Below are 20871 nucleotides of genomic sequence, written 5' to 3'. Positions count from 1 at the left end.
AAATCAGATCTCGAATCTAATCTCCACGAACCGCTAGGATCTGAATAACCTTAGTAATTTGCCCTATATCGTTGCCCCTCTCGTCTCCCTGCCATATTTGCGACACGTGAAAAGGAAATAATAGTATACCATATATATTAATGAAGCTAATATAAAAAAAACTGGAAAATGTTTTACTCTTAAGGGCAAAAATAAGAACACTCATGTGGAAGCCAAGAAGTTTTCATTCTGAATTTATTTCAATATAATGTGGCGTACAGAATAAATCACTATCTGCTATCTATTCCGCGATTTACTAGCATCTCTGAAGTACTACATTCTCAGAATCAACGTAAAGTTAAACAAATTCTAATGCTATCGAGAGCTCATCACAATGTTATCGAACAGATGAAATTAATGGAATATTTCATTTGCGGTAGGATAATCTGAAGAGTGAATGCTATGCGTGGTCTTCAATAAATCAGCAAAACGGAAACTCAAACAGCTACGCAGTAAGCAAGAAACACTTCCAAGCTACTAGTCATCAAATCAAAGATGATTAGACGCACGATTTAAAGCTGTCAGTTAGAACAACTGACACGTTAACTAAAGTAGGTTTACCCTTGGATTTATTAATACTTCTGACTATATTTGTTTGTAGCGATGGATGTCCAACCAAACAGCTATAGGTGGTTCCCTTCTCCCAGTCTTCTGCGCTGATCCTCAGTTTGCTGGTGACCGAGTTAGAGCCGTTTTCCTTATCGCTGTTAAACTGGATGGAGTATCCCGAATGCAAAAGGGTGTCATTAGCCATCCAACCGACGTATATATCTTCTGGATAAAAACCGGTCACGAGGCAAATTAGGGTAGCTGCTTCCTCGGCTAGAATCTCCTCAGCTGATGGGTACAAGAGGTAGGCTTTAGGGCGGTGCATTTCAGTAACTGGAAGAGAAAAATATATCTTAAATTAGTTTCATCTTTGACTTGCAGATTTGTATCTTCACCAGACTCCGGATGTTCAACTATCAATAAACTCAGAAATTAGATCAGTTTTTCAACTCAAGACATATCGGCTCCAAATATAAATAAGGTGTTGCATTTGCTCTTTGTTATTAAGATACTATGTATAGTTTTGCAGTTTTGTGCAGCTTCTTTTCTACGTTACCACGGGTGGACATTTTTTTCTTCTGGATTGCTGTTACGCAACGGAATGGAGGAGATTATATTTTCAACTCTATTGACTAGTTCATGAATGTCACTGCCAAAAAGTTTATTTGATGTGCCTCAAGACGGCAGTTCATTGCGCTTACCCTTGGACTTTTTGGTGGCGGTTTTCAGTGGTGTTGGCAGATCACGGTATTCTACGAAGCACAGGCATTCGTTTCCACTGTTCCACTCCTCTGCACTGATCTTCAGTTTGGTGACGATGACGGATTTACTTCCCCTCCACTCTGGACCGCGAGTCTCTACTCCGTTCATTCTCCGACTCCCATTTACTCGCCAGGAGACTGTGACGTCCTGTAAATCTGTGTAAACCACTTCGCACACAATTGTTGCTCTCCGAAGCATCCAAATCTCTTCAAAGGAAGGTTTTTTTATGATGGCATTAATGTCTGCCACAGGGCATTCTTCTGGCAAAAAAGTGGGAATGGTTATATTCATTCTGTGATGTTTCAGATGTGGATAATAACAACTATAACCAGGCCGGAGTAGCTCATAATCCCACTTACTACTCATTTCTCTGTGACAACTTTTTCTGCTTCGCTAATACAGCTATACTTGCCTTATCAACCTGACTCCTCTATCTTCCTTGTCTGATATCCTCATTGACTCTCCCGATTATAGATACCACAGTGCAAACAGTATACTGACATGACTTTAACAGTAAGTATTTTTCCCATTCGGGGATGCAAACGTTCCCCCTTAGATTTTCAAACTACTGAGGGAAAACGTGGCCTCCTTCAAAGGTATTCACACAAAATGAGCAAAAGGTTTGTCTTCCAGTCCCCAGTGTGATTCTAAAAGAAGTTGATCGAAAAGAACTATTACGCGGAAAGTTATACTCAGTTAAAACTGCAGTACTTTCTCCATTATGGACGGAGTAACATGCTCTTCGAAATAAGAAAACAAAATATAACATGCCAATGAATTCTAATAAAGAACATGTTGTGTGATTAGCATTCAATACATCATTACTTTATGAACCGTGGACGGACTGCCAGTCCTTTAATATTTTCGGTCATATTTTGTGGGAGTTACTCCACTAGAAATAGGAAAATTTGCCAGTAACGTGAAACGGAAGCGGCCACGTTGACTCCGTAGGTTACCACGTGCCATCAAATGTAATGGAACCACGTATTCGAAGGAAGCGCTTGCCACTTAATTGATCTTGAAAATTATAAAACTCTACTGCGATGTATGAGCCGACACCTGCATTATTTACCACCCAACACATTCCAGAAAAAATATAAACTGTGATATTAAAATACAGTAACATTTGGAGGATCAATTCAGTTTCATATGTGCACGAGCCTTTAGTAATTTTGCTTTATTACTTTTGTTTCGATTCTCGATGCAGCTAGTAAGTTCATTGTTTACCTGTCTTGCATAGAAAATGTGAGCTATTTTCCTGAATTGCTTCAATGCTCCTGGTGAAGCATAATTTTCACAGCTGTTGGGTAGCGAGTTACAGAATATAAACCCATCGAAACTGAAAGGAAGGTGCCATACTCTATTTCCAAGTGACACCCGCGTATTTGAAGCCCCAGTCCATCATGGTATTTTGTGTTTGGATGATACTGTCAGAGTAGCACGGGTGAATAAAAGCAGTCCATTTTGTGCATGTTAAACAGTACAGCAACCATGTACCAGAAGCGAACCCTTTAAGGGTTTACGGCCCTAAAGTCTGTGGCGAACAGGATATCACGGTGATCGATACTGGGGCCTCAGATACTCTGAATCTATTTCAAATATATTACTGGGGGATATACTGTAATATGTCTGTTTACTGGGAATACAAGCTATGTGGCATCGAGGGCTGTGGGAATGATTCTGGGAGAATTTGGTGGGATTTACACAAGATAAGTAAATTGTTAAATACTCAGCTGATTGAATGTTACGTGGAAAATGTGAGGATACCGACCGAGGAGAAATAAATATGACGATAGTATATTTTATGAATGGTCGGAAACTGGAAAATGTTGGTGTTCGGAGTGGTCTGAATGTTCTTGTGCGTGAACCATTGAATATGCGGAGCAGATTGTTAGAATTTATTTTAGTTATTGTCTAGAAATTATGTCGTAGAAATCTCACTTTGCAGTCGGTGCCAGCTTTAGGATATGATATCGATCTTCCCGCAAGAAGACATGGACTGCTTCACTTGATGAGGCATTGTGATTGGATTTGTTCGATATGCTTACATAAACGATCATCTGTGCTTATCATGGAAAGGAGTTCACTCATGAAGCTCCTGAAGGGTACTAAACTGCCCTAACCATCTAATACGACGATGTCATTGTGCTTGTATAATTGATTTTCATTATTTTCTTTGGTGCAATTAGTGGCTCCGACCTTTGCCAACCAACAACACGGAGCCACGGTAGCGCGACGCTATTACCGCTCGGAACGTCTTGGAGTTCGGAGTTTAATGCCTGCGCTGTTCTATAAGGAGTCTGTACGTTCTCCCCGTGGAATGCACGGGTTTTCCCCAGCTGCTCCAGAGTCAAAGAAAAACCGGGTTGGTTAGTTGGGGTCATTGAGAAGCATAACTCGCATGTGTGTGTATCGCAATGGAATACATGGAATTGCAGATGCATGAGAGAGGAGCTTGTCCAGGTAGATTGGAAGAGGATATTGGCGGGGATAACTGCAGAGCAGAGATGGCTGAAGTTTCTGGGAATAGTTCCACAAAGCGCAGGATTGATATGTGCCACAGATGAAGCAGTTCTCAAATGGCAGGGGTAGGCAACCGTGGCTGACAAAGGAAGATAAGGACTGCGTACAAGCCAAGGAAAGGGAATATAAGGTAGCAGAAGGGAGTGGGAATTTATATGATTGGGAAGCTTTTAAAATCAAACAAAAGACAACTAAAAAAAGCTATAAGGGAAAAAGTGAAATTTGAGGACAGACTAGCCAATAATATAAAGCAAGATATTAAAAGTTTTTTCAATTATATAAAGGGTAAAAGGGAGGTGAGAGGTAATATTGGACCATTAGAAAATGATGCTGGTAAGGTAGTAATGGGGACAAAGAAATGTCAGATGAACGTAATGTGTATTTTGCATCTATATTCACTGTGGAAGACACTAGCAGTGTACCAGAGGTCCATAGGCATCAGGGAGCAGGAGTGAGTGCCATTGTTATTACAAAGGAAAAAAGTGCAAGGCAAACTTAAAGTTACATAAGTCACTTAGGCCAGATGGTCTACATCTCAAACTCCTGAGGGAGGTTGCTGAAGAGATAACGGATGCATGGGCCATGATCTTACAAGAATCACTTGATTCTGGCATGGTCCCAGAGGACTGGAAAATTGAAAATGTCACTCCACTCTTTCAGGAGGGAGGGTTATAGGCCAGTAAGCCTAATCTCAGTGGTTGGGAAAGTGTTGGAATCTATTATTAAGGGTGAGGTTTTGAGGTACTTGGAGAGTGATGATAAAAAGAAGTCAAAGTAAGCGTGGTTTCTGTGAAGGGAAATCTTTCCTGACAAGACTTTTAGAGTTCTTCGAGGAAGTAAAAACCAGGGTGGACAGAGGCGAGGGTGTGAATATCATTTACTTGGATTTTTAGAAGGGGTGTGATAAGATGCCACAATTGAGGCTGCTCAACAAGATAAAACCCTATCACTTTACCGGAAAGATGCTGGTATGGGTTCCAGAATAGCTGACAGGCAGGAGGCAGTGAATGGGAATAAAATGATCCTTTTTCTGGTTGGCTGCTGGGGACTAGTGGTGTTCCTCACGGGTCAGGAATAGGACACCTGTTTTTCACATTGTTTATCAATGGTTCACATAGTGGAATTGATGGCTTTGTGGTAAAGTTTGCGGATGATACGAAGAAAGGTGAAGGAGCAGGTAGTGCTGAGGAAGCAATGCAATTGCAGCAGGGCTTAGAGAAATTGGAAGAATGGACAGAAAGGTGTCAGATGGAACACAGTGTTGGGAAATGTATGATAATACATTTTGGTAAAAGGAACAATAGTGCGGACTATTATCTAAATGGGGAAAAGTTTCAAATATCAGAGGTGCAGAGGGACTTAGATGTGCTCGTGCAAGACAGCCAGAAGGTTGATTTACAGGTTGAGTTTGTGGTAAAGAAGGCCAATGCAACGTTGGCATTTATTTCGAGGGGAACAGAATATAACAGCAAGGAGTTTCTGCTGAGCATTTATAAGGCACTAATCAGGCCGCACTAAAAGTATTGTCAACAGTTTAGGACCCAATATCACAGAAAGGATGTGTTGTCATTGGAGAGAGTCCAGAGGAGGTTCCCAAGGATGATTCCAGGAATGATGGGGAAAACATAATGCAGAGCGTATGGCAGCTTTGGGACTGTACTCACTGGAATTTAGAAGAATGCGAGTGGATCTCATTGAAACCTCCCTAATGTTGAAAGGACAAGATAGGGTGATGTGGAAAGGATGTTTTCTATGGTAGGGTATCGAGACCTGGATGGCACAGCCTCAACATTGACGGGCGACCCTTTAGAACAGACGTAAGGAGGAATTTTTTCAGCCAGAGAGTAGTAGATTTGTGGAATGCTCTGCCACAGACTGCGGTGTAGGCCGCCCGTGCATACAGTTAGGGTGGAAGTTGATCGTTTTCTGATCGGTAAGGGCTTCAACGGACATGGTGAGAAGGCAGACATATGGGGTTGAGTGGGATCCGGGATCAGCCGTAATGGAATGGCGGAGCAGACACGATTGGCTGAATAGCCCAATTCTGTTCCTATTTCATGGTTTTTTGGTCTTACTGTAAAATTTAACCTACAATTAGGTTAGGGTTAATCAGGGTTGTGCAGCTTTTGGTGTGGCGTGGCTCGAAAGACAGAAATAGCCAACTCCATGCTGTATCGCTAAATGAATGTTCACTGTGTAATGGGATCTAATGGTCCAAGTAATTGACAGAACTATATTGACTATGCATCTTCCTGTGAATTTCATTTCAGTTTCTCCATAAAACGGATACGTCTGAAATCCTTAAACTTCCCGCAGATAGTCGTGGATGATATTATGTTTTGTTGTGAGATCCAGGCCGAGGACCATCAACACCATGCGAGAGAAAAAAACTGACAAGTCGTCAGGTCGGAAGTGTTCCACTCAGATGTGTTTTCTCCAGTCCAGGTCAGATGGCTGCTGATGGTACGGAGGATTTCAATACTTACTTTACTAATCGTGGAATTGAATTTAGGAGTCGAGAGGTAATGTTGCAGCTATATACGATCCTGGTCAGAATCCTCTTGGAGTACTGTGCTCAGTTCTGGTCGCCTTATTACAAGAAGGATGTGGAAGCCATAGAATGGGTGCAGAGGAGATTTACAAGGACGTTGCCTGGATTGGGGAGCATGCCTTATGAGAATAGGTTGAGTGAACTTGGCCTTTTCTCCTTGGATCGATGGAGGATGAGAGGTGACCTGATAGAGATGTATAAGATGATGAGAGACATTGATCGTGTAGATAGTCAGAGGCGTTTTCCCAGGGCCTAACTGGTTGCCACAGAGGTTTATGGTGCTGGGGAGCTGGTACAGAGGAGATGTCAGGGGTAAGTTTTCTACAGTGGTGAATGCGTGGAATGGGCTGCCGGCAACGGTGGTGGAGGCAGATACGATAGGGTCTTTTAAGAGGCTTTTAGAAAGATACATGGAGCTTAGTAAAGTAGAGGGCTATAGGTATGCTCGTAATTTCTAAGGTAGGGACATGTTTGGCACAACTTTGTGGGCAGGAGGGCCTGTATTGTGCTGTAGGTTTTCTATGTTTCTATGACTCACATCAGTTAGTTGGACCTACATTTCTTGATTTATTCTAAGATATAGGGCAGAATAGGGCCGTCCGGCCATTCGGGCAGCGCCGCCAGCAACTCCTGATATAATCCTGGCCTAATCACTGGACAATTTACAATGACCAATTAACTTACTAACCGGTAAATCTTTAGACTGTGGAAGGAAATCGGAGTAATAGGAGGAAATCCACGCATTGCACAGAAAAGACGTACAAAATCCTTACAGAGGATGGTCCCACCCAATTATTCACGCCGACACATCAGAGACTCATCGTTAAACCATCCTCCGTTACCTGTCAATTATTAGTATGCCAATTCGTGTGTATTGATTATACTTTAATTGAGCTTAAAAAAGTTTGTTTACAAGTGTGACCCATTAAACAATCTCCTTAGAATATAATCAGAAACGCCAAGAATGGGCTCCATTCATATTGTCATTCAGCAATTAATGTCCGTACATATTCCTTCAGCTTTACCCTATTTAGCTCCTATTGGTGAGACAAGTTAATATTATAATGTATTTTGTCTTCGCAGGTTCAACAGTGATCCGTTTACATCTTATGAATTTTAGTTGGCGCTCATCTATGTTATTTTAGCAGACCATCAGAGAGGTCCGATTACTACTATACTACTTTACAATGATCGTTCCACTCTGCTCATTGCAGGCGGTTGATGCATTTTATCTTTTGTCTGGGATATCGAACACAGAATGGATGTGTGTATATTGGCCAACCTTACTTACCTTTCGGAGTCCTGATGTTTGCTTTCACAGTAGATTTTGAAGGTGGGTGCGTGATGACACAGGAGTATCTTGCGTCCTTCTTCCAATCGGCTTCAGTCAAGTAAAGGAGGCTTCTCGTGCTGAAGGTCATGTCCTGTTGAAGTGCCGTGGAGAAGCTGGTAGCGTTTGAGTGGAACGCAGCTCCGTCCTTCTGCCACAAAACGGTTATGTCATCGGGGTAGAATCCCGTTATCGTGCACGTGAGTATAGCGATACCCGTAGTTTGCGTCTCCTCTGGAGACGGTGGCAAGAGGCGTACCTTTGGTTCCAATGGTTTGGCTGCAAGAGAAAGTCAACCAGTATTAATCTCCAAAAATTGTCTTTCTGAAATGTGGTTGCAATGAAACGGTGCAAGTACTCAGCTGGACTTGTAGGATCTGCGGAGAAGAAACATTGCTCCCCTTTCTATTTGACAAGGTTTCTATCAATACGCTTTGTCAATTTGTTTTAGACTCCATGGTGAGCAGCCTACTTGTTAGTGAGCTGCTAAGGGTAATGGTGACAATAACTTTCTGTTCGGAATTATGCTACCTGCGGCGTACCACAGTACTGTGATTTTTGTTGTTTGTGATAGAAATAACGATTTGTATGAACATATAGGAAATATAATTCCTGAGGTTATGGTTGACACTAAACTTGCTGAATCGTGAGGCTTGGTGTCTAAACCTGTGACACGACACGGATCAAATAGAAAGTTACACGATCGGCGGCAGATGAACTTTAATGGCTCATTATTAAGAAACTTTTATGAACAGAGATATACTGAAGTTCAAGTCCATAGTATACAGAAAATGGCAGCACCACTAGATGGAATGTTGGCAAAAGAACATGACATACTTGCCTTCATAGATCAGAGTTTAGCATGTGAAAGTTGGGAAGCTCTGTTTTAATTTTACCAAACACTCGTGCACTCGCTTTTGAAATACGTAGTTCAGTTCTGATCGTCACTTTATAAAATGAATGTCACTGCACTGGAAAGAGTGGATATCATATCAACTGCATGTTAACTGGACTGGAGAACCTCAATTATGGGGAGTAATTAGGTAGGCTTGGCTTGTTTTCTTTGGAGTGAAGGGAACTAAGGAGTGACCCGATAAAACCATATACAATTATTAGCGACAAAGATAAGCTAAATTGACCACATCGTTCCTTATTACTAGCATGGAATCCAAAGAGAGCATATGTTTAAGTTAAGATAAGGAGCTTTAGGGAAAGGTATATCAAACGAAATGGCTGATATCTTGATCGTGGTCACCATATTGAGAAAGTATTTGGACGATCACTGAAATAGGAAAGACAAAGATTGTTTTTTGTTACTGCACTTTGGATTGAGGTAGACGTGAAACAGCATTTAACATGGGTTTCAGAGGGACAACTATATTTCCGTGTTGTGTCATTTTATGACTCTACGACGATTGAGTGTGGTAGCGCAGGGATACCGCTATTAGTATGTCTGACACAAATCACATTTAATTTAGGTTTTTCAATTCTCATGTCGATAAACATGTAGGTACTAGCTACGTTGACTACTGTAACTTATTCCTAATGCGGACGTTGAGGGTAGACTCTGTGAGGAGTTGTTGAAACTACAAAAAGATTTAAAAATGTATAACTCCTTAGTGCCGATGCACACAGTTTTACTGGGCCGAAGAGGCTGCTCCTATGTTCTAGGACCATATGTCTCCAACATTTCTGCTAACAATGCATCGGGGGAATTTTATTGGTGACGTAATTGTCGCAACGCCCGTCTTATAACCATATAAAATAGTCATATAACCATATAACAATTACAGCACGGAAACAGGCCATCTCGGCCCTTCTAGTCCGTGCCGAGCGCTTACTGTCACCTAGTCCCACCGACCTGCACTCAGCCCATAACCCTCCATCCCTTTCCTGTCTATACACCTTTCCAATTTTGTTTTAAAAAATGACAATATCGAACACTTCTACTGGAAGCTCGTTCCACACAGCTACCACTCTCTGAGTAAATAAGTTCCCCTTTGTGTTACCCCTACACTTTTGCCCTCAAACTCTCAACTCCCCTGAGTCTTCCCCTGAATTATGTATTAACTTACGGCTCTACCAGAGGGCAACTCGCTCACATTCATGCCTGTTTTGCTCTGCAATCTGCTGCCTGACATCCAGCAGTTTCTGTTCCTCTTTCTGCATCTACACTACTTTGCAGTTCGATTGTTCTTATTGCACCCACCTTTTGTGTTTCGTGTCCGTTTTGATAACGGAGTATCTAACTGATTGTCCTGCACCGAGCAGGAGTATTCTACCCCGCTGTCCCACTCCGCAACGCTGCTGGTCAAACGGCCGACTGTCATGTACTGGCTTCCAATCTTTGTTGCCTGTCCTGTTTGAACACCATCAGCCCTTTTCTTTCCACCCACTGTCCAGGAGATGGAAACCTCAGCTGGAGTTGTGGTGATCACTTCACACACCAGTGTGGCAGTTTTGTTTATCCACATTTCTTCAACGGTAGGATCTCTGAGTAACAATGCAAAACCTAGAACACAAAATTGAGAGGATGATTTATTGATGACAAACCTGAAACTTAGCAATAATTTCAATTTAATAATAAAGAAGGGTGACGGATACATTCAGACTTTCCCTGAAAGGACGACAGTGATAAAATACCGGAGTAGGGAAAGGGTCAGTGGCTTGTGGCAGAATAGTCAGAGGTATGGAGCTAGCCAGAGAGGCAGACTGAGGGAGGGCAGAACACAGAAAGCTAGATCGTGGAAGCGATTATTAGATGGAAAAAGGTGCCAAAATATGCAGCGTCTAAGGTCATTCCATGTATTTATGCAAGAATGAAAGACCAGTTTAGCACAAAGTTTAACGGTTTGAGTTGTCGGGTCGTTGCCTCAACTACTTTCTTCCTTTCATTTATTTATTTTCCAACACTTTCATTATTGCATGCTGATTCCAGCCAGAGATATAACATATCCGTAAAATTTAACGTGCAACGACATTTAAAGAGGAGCGCAGAATATCTTTCATCACCCTTTGCCCGTGATCCTCTTTTAATCATTTATTATTATATTGTAATTTTCCTTTACTGTGCCTATTGCCTTGTTTATTAATTATTATACTGTCTTGCTCTGTTTTGTGCACTTTACAGAGTCCCGTGTAGGCTTGAAGTCTGATGTAGTTTTGTGTTGTTTCACATAGCAGCATGGTCCTGGAGGATCGTTGTTTCGTTTTAACTGTGTACTGCACCAGCAGCTATGGTTGAAATGACAATAAAAGCTACTTGACTTGACTTGATTTGGATTCCTTAGAACCGTTTAGGATACACAAATTCTATTCGATGCATTAACGTGATCGGAAATCAATATTCACTGATGCAACATGAAATATTTTGACTACTGCTTCCAAGATTTGTTTGGAATTCTTACCTCTGATATTTCATGTTTGCTGACTAAACGTTCAGAATCAAATTCCAGTCTGTCCCTTATCCAAACTTTATATTAACAGACATCTCAATCTTTACTAGTGCGGTTCTTTTTAAATCGCGTTGATAAATGATCGCAACCCAAGAACTGTAAAACTGAGGATGAAAGTGGAAATATTTCACTTGTAAGTTGGGAACTCCCTCTCACCTGACTCGGTTCGTATGTGTTTGCGGATGTTGCTGCTCGTTGCAGAGTGGGATACGTGGCACGAATACACAGCACCACCGGCCCATTCATTCAGCGGCACTTTGAGCACACTTGCTGAGGTAAACGTTCTGTTTGATGTTTTAACCGGAGGACTGGTGGTAAAGGCAGAATGTACGGCTTGTCCGTTTTTCTGGCAGATCACTACGATGTTTTCAGGTAATTGTGTTTTCAACACAAAGCTACACTAGACTACGTGAAACCTCATGACACAAATCAATTCCACAAAATACTGTGCCTTTTGTTTGTCAGTTACAGAATAGACTGTAATACAGTAAGTACTGGAGAGTTTAACATCGGTAGCTGAGCGAAGGGCGCTGAGTAGGCTACGGTCAATTATGGATAACTCTGAACATCCTCTACATAGCACCATCCAGAGACAGAGAAGCAGTTTCAGCGACAGGTTACTATCGATGCAATGCTCCTCAGACAGGATGAAGAGGTCAATACTCCCCAATGCCATTAGGCTTTACAATTCCACCGCCAGGACTTAAGAACTTTTTAAAAGCTATTATTAATGCTTTTTGAGTTAGTGATTTAGATGCATATCATATTTTTTACTGAGTTAAGTATTGTATGTAATTAGTTTTGCTACAACAAGTGTATGGGACATTGGAAAAAAGTTGAATTTCCCCATGGGGATGAATAAAGTATCTATCTATCTATCTATCTATCTATCTATCTATCTATCTATCTAGACAAGATTGATGTTTGGTGCGATCGGTTGCCTTGCTAAAATTAACAAAAACAAAAGACATACGCTACTAATTTGGTTAGATATTTATCACTGTCCTGCAAAATATTAATCTTCAGAAACATCGTTGAAATGATTGGATCAATTTTACGTTGTTCTTCGTGACAACGTGCTAGGCATAATACAACTGCAATACTACTTACATCTAGAACTATGTTAGCGCTTCTAAGACGTTTAGTCTGAAGGGGCGACTTAAACAACGGTATTTCATTCAGTATAGTGGTATCAGAGCTTGCAGTGAATATTTCGTGTACCTTGAATTGTACTTTATAATTACGCCTGATAAACCCTTGTCCGTTTCAAAGGAGCTCACGAAGCAACACAGAGAAGGAAGATTGAAAATCTAGCTGCCAGAATAAAAATCTTTCACTCAATGTCAGCAAGACCAAGGAGCTCATTATTGACTACAGGAGGAGAAAACCGCGGGTCCATGAGCCAGTCCTCATCTTGTTAGAGAATCACCAACTTCAAATTCCTTAACCTATCCTGAGTCCAAGCTCATAAGTGTCATTAGAAAGATAACGCAGCAGTAGAATTGCTTTCTTAGAAGTTTGAGAAGATTCAGCATGTCACTTAAAACTTTGACAAACTTATATAGATATGTGGCTGAATATACCATTGGAAATTCCAATGCCCTTGAGTGGAAAGCCTACAAAAAGGTTGTGGATACTGCCCAGTTCATCGCGAATAAAGACCTCCACACCATTAAACACATCTACATAGATCGCTGTCACAGGAAAGCCGCATTTATCTTCGAGGACCACCATCATCCGGGCCACACTCTTTTCTCGCTACCGCCATCAGGAAGGAGGTACAGAAGCCTCAGGACTCAAACCATCTGATTCAGAAACAATTACTACCCCTTCACCAGCAGGCTTTAGAACCAGAAAGGATGCCTTCACTCAATTCATTCACCTGCCACTGATCCTTTCCCACAACCCACAGATCATTGTAAAAAAAATCATCTCATGTTGTCAATATTTATGTTTATTTATTTATTATTGTTATTTTATTTACTTTTTAAAATTGAATTGCACAGTTTATGTTTTGCCCATTGGTTGTTCATCTTGATGTGCACGGGGTTTCATTGATTTTATTCTGTTCAATAGTATCAATGAAATTCATTATTTGAATACCACCAAGAAAATTAATTTCAGGCTTGTATATGATGACGTATATGTACTTTGATTATACTTTGAACTTTGTACTTTGATGATCATGATGTACGTAATACTCACAACAAAAAATATGAGCAGTGCACTGCACCTCAGTGTGATATGGCAATTGTCCCGTATTGGACTACAAAGCCCTCTAGTGGGTGGTGAAAACTGCCCAGCGGATTATAAGCACCCAGTTGCCCACCATTGAGAACATCTACCATAAACATTGCCTGGTCTGTGCGAAAAGCATTATCAAGGATGCACCTCAGCCTAGCCAAGTCTCCTCCCATCTGCTAGGTGCTGCAGGAGCCTCCGCTCCCGCACCAGCAGGCTCAAGAAGAGTTTCTTCCCTGAGGCTGTGACTCTGCTGAACCTCACATCACAGCGCTAAGCAGAATTGCACCCATATTGAACTGTCTCAGGACTTTTATATTTGTGTGCTGTAACACTTTTTATTCACAGTTACTTTGTAAATAATACCATTCTTTCGCACTTCTGGTCAGATGCTAATTACATTTCATTGGCTTTGTATCTGTACTCGGCAAAAGGGCAATAAAGTTGAATCTAATCTAATCTAATCTGAAACGTTACCAATCTGTCCATAGCACACAACACTGTATTTTATAATCTGCACAATTACGATTTTCTCAAACTGCATCTTGCTGTTGATGAGTGTTGAGGTGTACTGAATGTGGGAATCAACATGGCAAGTTTACAGTGTGCCCGCTGAGCTGAACCTGGCATCAGATAACATTGATCATTATACCACATTAATTCTCCAAGTCCACCCTTCCCATTAAACATCCCGTTTTACACTACGAGAGACAATTTCCAGTACCCGGTGGGATGAAACTGAAGCAAACTTGTGAGAAACATCGTTAGTGTCAAATCAAATCAGCCAGGAATGTGCTGGGCAGCCTGCAACAATCGCAGTTGCCGGCACCGACATAGCATGCTCACACTCAGTAACCCTAAGCATACGGCTTGGGAATATGGGAGAAAACCGGAGCACCTGGAGGAAACACACGCAATCACGGAGAAGAAAGGACAAACACCTGACAGACAGGAATTGAGCCCCAATCTTACAGCCGACATTGTAATAGTTTTATGCCAAGTGCTCGCTAGAATCACGTGGTTAGGGGTTGGGTCCCGAATATTTATAATTAGTCTAAACGATAAGGACGAAGGAAACGTGGATATTTAGAAAGAGGTTTGGAGAAGCAGAAGGCACATGATAACTCAGCAGTTAGCGCAATGCTATTGCAGCTCGGCCGGTCTTATTTTGGAGTTCGATTCCAGCGCCATGTCTAAGGAGTTCGCCCGGTCTCCCCGACACCGTGTGGGTTTCCTCCCGATACTCTCATTAACTCCTATAGTCCAAAGACAGACCTTTGATTAGGTTAGGGTAAATAGGAGAGTTACAGGGTGGCGTGACTAGTTGCAAAAGGAAGTCCTTATAGTGCTGTATCTCTGAATAAAATAAAAGCAACAAACGAAAAAAAATAGAAACAAGTGTTTCGATCTACCGAACGTGTGCAGAACTTGTACAAGTTACTTACACTGATTCTACATGAATCCATTTTGGTTTATTCGTCTCCACAATCACATCAATTCCACCCAAGTTCTATCATTGTTCTAAGCACTGTGAACAATATTCTTTTGAAAATTAACTAACCAGCTGCACAACTTTCGGATGTGGCAGGAAACTGGAGCATAAATATGAGATCACTCTTTTATGACAGAGTCTAGGTAAAGTTTTCTTTTCTCTTGTAGTGTATTACAAATATTGGAATTACTTACATGCAGTAGAAAGATATTGCAATACTTTTTAAAGGAGAAATGGATGCGTACATACAAAGCAAAGGACAATCACATATCACGGGTGGGGAGTGAAGGCTAGAGCTCATAATAAGACTGACGACGGTGAAGTGGAGAAGTAGGATTCGCGACGGGATGGCCAGGTCCATTTCCTAATTTGTATATTTGCATTCTTGCCTTGAATGTTCATGTCAGCAAAAGAGTCAGAAGCCAAGGATGAATAGAGTTGGTGGGTAGATTTAATTAAATCGTTGGACTCGTTGAGGGTAATGGGATGAGGAATCACATCCATAATGTTGCTGGGGTGATGAAGTCACTGTCTGAACGGTGCGTGCAGGAAATAACCATGATCCTATTTGGAAAATACATGGATCCCTACAGTTTGCTGGATGGAGGAGGTTGGGCTCACAGAGGATACTATGGGATTAAAAGCTTCATTCCTTCTGGGCTTTCTCACGCATGCCTGTGCCAATAGCCACCTCTCAATCACCTGCACAGTTTACATGAGGTGGGCAAGTGAACAAATAAAAACGAGGAAGCGACAAGCAGAGCAGTCATTGTGTGAGTGGACCAGTGTTGGAGTGGGGAGGATCTGACTCACCAGGCTTGAGTGACAACACGCTTGGGCAAGGCAAGTATCTGGTTATTTTCTTCTTCTACAATCTTCCTCGGTTGGTACGGAGAGCAGTGAGGATTGCTCCAGGGACGTGTTGTGTTCTTTGTGTGAGAATTGGAACCCTGGGAGACCTCCAGCCTTCTGGATAACCACACCTGCATCAGTTTCACTGAAATGCAGCTTCTCAGACAACGTGCTCGTTGACCTTCGGCTCGTACGGGAAAATGAGGAGGTGAGACATAGCACCTACAGGAAGTGGTCACCCCGAAGCTTGGTGACTGTCAGGAGAAGGAAAGAAAATGGGCAGCCAATGCAGAATACCTCTGTGGCTGTTCCCGTCAATAATAAGTATACCACTTTCGAGTGTGTGTGTGTGTGTGTTGCACTACGACGACCTACCAGCAAGGGGAAACCGCAGCGATAGGGTTTCTGGCACTGCATCTGCTGCTATGGTTCAAAAGGAAAGGGGGCAGAAGAGGACTGAACTAGTGATAGGAACAGTTGACACCAGAATCTATGGACACGATAGATACACCCAGATGGTATGTTGCTTCCTAAGTGCAAGTTTGAGTGACGTCTCAGAATGGATCCAGAGGATTTTAAATGGGGAAGATGAGCAGCCAGAAGTCTTGGTACACAGTAACACCAAAGGCATAGGTAGGAAAAGGGAGGAGTCCTGAAGAGAGAATTGAAGCCGCTAGGTAAAAAGCTGAAAACCAGGACCTCTAGTGTTGTACTGTACTCTCTGGAGTTCTGCCTGTGCTACGCCACAGTGAAATTCAAAATAGGATGGTCTAGCAGATGAATGTATGGTTGAGGAACTAGTGCAGGGGCACTGTTGAAGATTTATGGATCATTGGGATCCCTTCTGGATGACCAACACAATAGGAGCGTGTTTGGGGATCAATATACTTGCGGTAATGTTTACAAGAGCTGTTGAAGAGGGTTTCAACTAACTTGGCGAGGTGATGGGAGACGGTGAGATAGTGCTGAGGATGTGGCAGCTGGTATGCAAGCAGAGGCAGTGTGCAGCGGGATTTTCAAGAAGGTCAGATAGATGATTGGGCAAAATTACAGTCAGTGAGTTGCAGTGTAACAGGGAACAAATGGAAAAATGTTGACTAATACTGGACAGAAGATCTTATATCTGAATGTATGCTGCTTGCGAAACAAGGTAGGTGATTTTTAGCGCAGTTTGAGACTGGCAGATATGAAGATGTAGGCATCACTGAGTCATGGCTGAAAGAAGATTATAGTTGGGAGCTTAACGTCCAAGGATACACATTGTATGGAAAGAACAGACAGGTAGGCAGAAGGGATGGTGTGATTCTGTTGGGAAAAAATGAAATTCAGTTCTGAGAAAGAGGTAATATAGGAACGAAGATGTAGAATCGTTATAGGTAGTTTAAGTGGTTTTTAGACGATGATATGTGTTTCTAAATAAAATACATTTTATTCTATTCCAGCAATGTATCAAGTTGTTTTCACTACGAGTTTATGATTCAACTTCCCTGCCAAGTATCAAATGATTAAAATACGGTTTATATTTCTGGCGACCCCCTTGTGCACTATTTCATCTTCAAACTTCTTTCATACTTGGGTTCACTTTACACACTCAATCTTCAAATATTTGAACCGATGAAAAGGTTTTCTCTAATATAGGTAGCGCACAACAATGTAGGTCGTGTCTGCGACAGTGGGAAGCTATTCGGCACTCAAATATATGAAAAATCGCGTTATATCAATGCATTAGGTAATACTTTAAAGTTACTGTCGGGGGAGGAGTGCAGCAGGTCGAGGGTAATTGATGTGCTTCGATTTGTAAAAATACTCCAAGTTCAATTTTCTTCTTTTAAGCCAACGGAAGACTTATCTTGGGAGGAAAGGCGCGTATTTAATTTCTTCTGGGACATCTCAGCGAGTTAGCATTTTTCTATTTGCAAAAGTACATTATCATATTGCGCGACACCGGTTGCATCATTTAAGTGAGAATCTAATTGCCCTTCTCATCGGGGAACATATGCGCTTGCCCAAAATGTAATAAAAGATGTCACTTACCAGCTTTCACAGTCAGATTTGTGCCACCTCCGTCTGTGGTACACAATGATTTACTTCCTATTCATCCCAATGCGGAAAGTGATCATTAAAAGTGAACTATAGAGGTAGGTCTTCCAGAATAAGACAGAAACAAAAGGCTTAACAATATATTCTATTTGTCAATGGGTTTCAATTTCTTTCAGTTTTCATCTGCCTTTCTGTTTATTCGGTGCATTAAAAGGGCTTGTGATATTGAAACGGGAATTTTGGTGATTAAGCACCAAGGAATGTAGGTGGAATTCAACCCAAAGAAGAAGTATCTTTTTAAAATTATGTCGAGCAACATCCAGGAACGTAAAGGCACAGTTTGTAATCCCATTTACAAATCGACGAACAAAATAAAACTGTCCCGGAGGTTTGTGCTGTGGCTTAGACTACTGTGGCACTGCTTTGACACATCATTTCACGTGAGCACAATAACCTCACTGTTGTAAATAGTGTTTAAATCCGTCAAGTAATCCTATACCTCCATGATATGAGGGAACTGGACATGAATAAATAGGTTTTATTGGCTTCCGTCGATAATAACTCTCAGCCAGGCAGATATCAAGGAAAATATCAAGCTTTGTTATTCATATGATTATAACATTTATACTGCAATTATACAAATATGTAGAGCAAGGCTCCACTATGCGTACCAGTGTCTGGCAGAGGCAGAATGTTTGGCAGTGAAAAGTTTAAGTCGCTGAAGGAATGTCTTGCATTAGTTTTGCATTAAGAATTGCGGAAGAGATTTATGTATGACGGGGATTGAAGATTCATCACTGTGACACGTTTGTTGACACAGTCATTGATGCTAGTACTAAAAGGTTCCTTGTACATCAATACAAGATCATGTGGTCAAGGCGCAAATTACAATCTTGCTTAACGCCGTTTTTATTCCGCCCAGCTACTTTTATAGCCAATAATCCCTCGAAAATAGCGTCTGCATTGTACAGTTCAGAAACGGGTTAGCATTGTCCTTTCTCCAATTACCAAACACATTGGTGATTTTTGAATTGCAGAGTCCGTGCTTTGGATCACTGTGGCACTCGTTGTCTGACACAGTGGTTCATTCAGTAGCAATAATGTCTCCATTTGCATAACTCTGGAAGGACAAAGTGACGCTGCACCTCCAACTGTGCCCACTTGGGTATGTGCGGCAGAGTGACTGTCGCTAACGTTTTATAAACCAACCCTCGCTCTACAGTGTAATCCGTTACTGCTCAGCAATTTTCTTCTCCAAAAGACTGAAGCAATCATAGTTTCTCGCGTGAAAGATTTTCCAACGTATTTGAATTGGCTTGTGCTCAACTTCGTTACTGTGTTAGCATGGCAGAAATACGTGGCATCTGAAGGGAGGAAAACACATTTAATCATCACATATCTGAAGCAGTACAGGATTTAACATAAAATAAAAATTGTTTATGCAAAGGCAAAATAGTAATCATTATTCTCTTTAAAAAAGAACTGCACGTACTCGGTAACCACGCGAAAAATATCAAAACACACAAAATATTCATGGTTTCTTCACCACCAGAAAGCCTGTTAAGTAGAGAAGGTTCCAGACATCAGCGTCGGCTGTCTGTGCAACCTTGTGAAGGAGCGAAGTCTTTATAAGCCTCGAGAGTCTGGGCACATTTGCATAATGCAGAAGGCGTATTAACTGTGATTATAGCTCGGTTAATTATATGTATTATATCCGATATTTCCAGAATTACATCGGTGAAATATATGAGCATTAACGTATGGATAGAGATATAGAGGAAGATCTCCATCCCCACTGAATGTATTTCCATTCTTCTTTGCTTTATTATCTGGAGAGGGCTTCAAAAATCTGTTAAAAGCATCCATGAGTAACCGTCAACTTGAGACAGAAAATGCACTAAAAGCCTTTCGTTCAATTACCATGAGTAACTAAATAATATTCCTGTTGTTGCACATTTCTGTCTTCCGGTCCTTCATTTGTTCAACATCGGTAGTCAACATGAATCTGAGGCCAGCCGTAGTTATAAAACTGACCTTAAGTTTATTGTCAATGGTGGTGTCTTAGAATCTAGTGACCTCGCTTGCAGTGTATGTGCGTAATAACGAAGCAACACACAAGATTCTGGAGGAATTCGGCTAAACATTACTGCGGAAAAAGAATTCAGATGTGCCTAATTTAGGGCAATAATCCGGGTCATCTATGGTCAGGGAAAACACCACAGCAAGATTTAGGGACGAAGATCCTGTCAGGTTGTTTACTTTAAAAATATTTGTTCAAAATTCGAATAACATGGTAAAATACGACACACATTCCATTATGAAGTGAAGGGAAGAAGCAGATGGGCAACGAATGTATATAATTATCAAACTCCGAAGGTCGATGTTACTCATAAAAATGTGTAACTTGAATGGAATATACAACTTCTAAGGAACCTTCGATGGCGACAGGCGTGGGAAATTTAGTCAATAAGAAAAATAAAGCATTCATAAGGTTTAGGAGGATAACATCGAACAGTGATACCGAGAAAATATAAATAACCCGAAAAGACGTTCAGTATTAAATTAGGAGATAGAGGGTGTTATAATCCTATTTTGGCAAGGCGGACATAGAACCACTGACAGAAAAAGTAGGAAGCACGTTTTTGGAGAGACAGCAGTGCGGTTCTAAATGTGTATTTTGCGTCGGTTTTCACCAAAGGAGAAATCTTCACAGGATAGTGAGATCAGAGTGGTGCATACTAAGATGCTAGGAAATTTTAATAAGGAAACAGATAGCATTAGATCACTTTAAAATCATTACTTTGAAGTCTTCTGGGGAGAGGCGATAGGTGTATATACCGTTGACCAACAACTTTGTTTAAGTTCAAGTTCATTGTCATTTGACTGTACAACCCAAATATTATAACATTCAGTACAGTTAGACCACCGTGCTTCAACATAACAGATATCACACAGCACGGCAACCAAAGTATTATACTATAAAATAGTTAATAAAATATAATTGAAAGTGCATGTTGTAAAACGCAGCACAGGTAAC

General features: G+C 41.3%; 1 gene segment (V, D, J or C); it reads right to left on the bottom strand.

Annotated features, from left to right (window-relative positions):
• Positions 1–217: 217 nt before the first annotated feature.
• Positions 218–18802, bottom strand: LOC140716401 (Ig heavy chain C region-like). The segment is given in 5 exon segments: positions 218–921; positions 1290–1610; positions 7716–8033; positions 9964–10266; positions 17829–18802. Coding segments are annotated over 4 exon segments (1287 nt in total).
• Between the last annotated feature and the right edge of the window lie 2069 nt (positions 18803–20871).

Source organism: Hemitrygon akajei, chromosome 25 (assembly GCF_048418815.1).
Source record: "Hemitrygon akajei chromosome 25, sHemAka1.3, whole genome shotgun sequence".
Classification (NCBI taxonomy): Eukaryota; Metazoa; Chordata; class Chondrichthyes; order Myliobatiformes; family Dasyatidae; genus Hemitrygon; species Hemitrygon akajei.
This window is presented reverse-complemented; position numbering and strand designations above follow the sequence as displayed.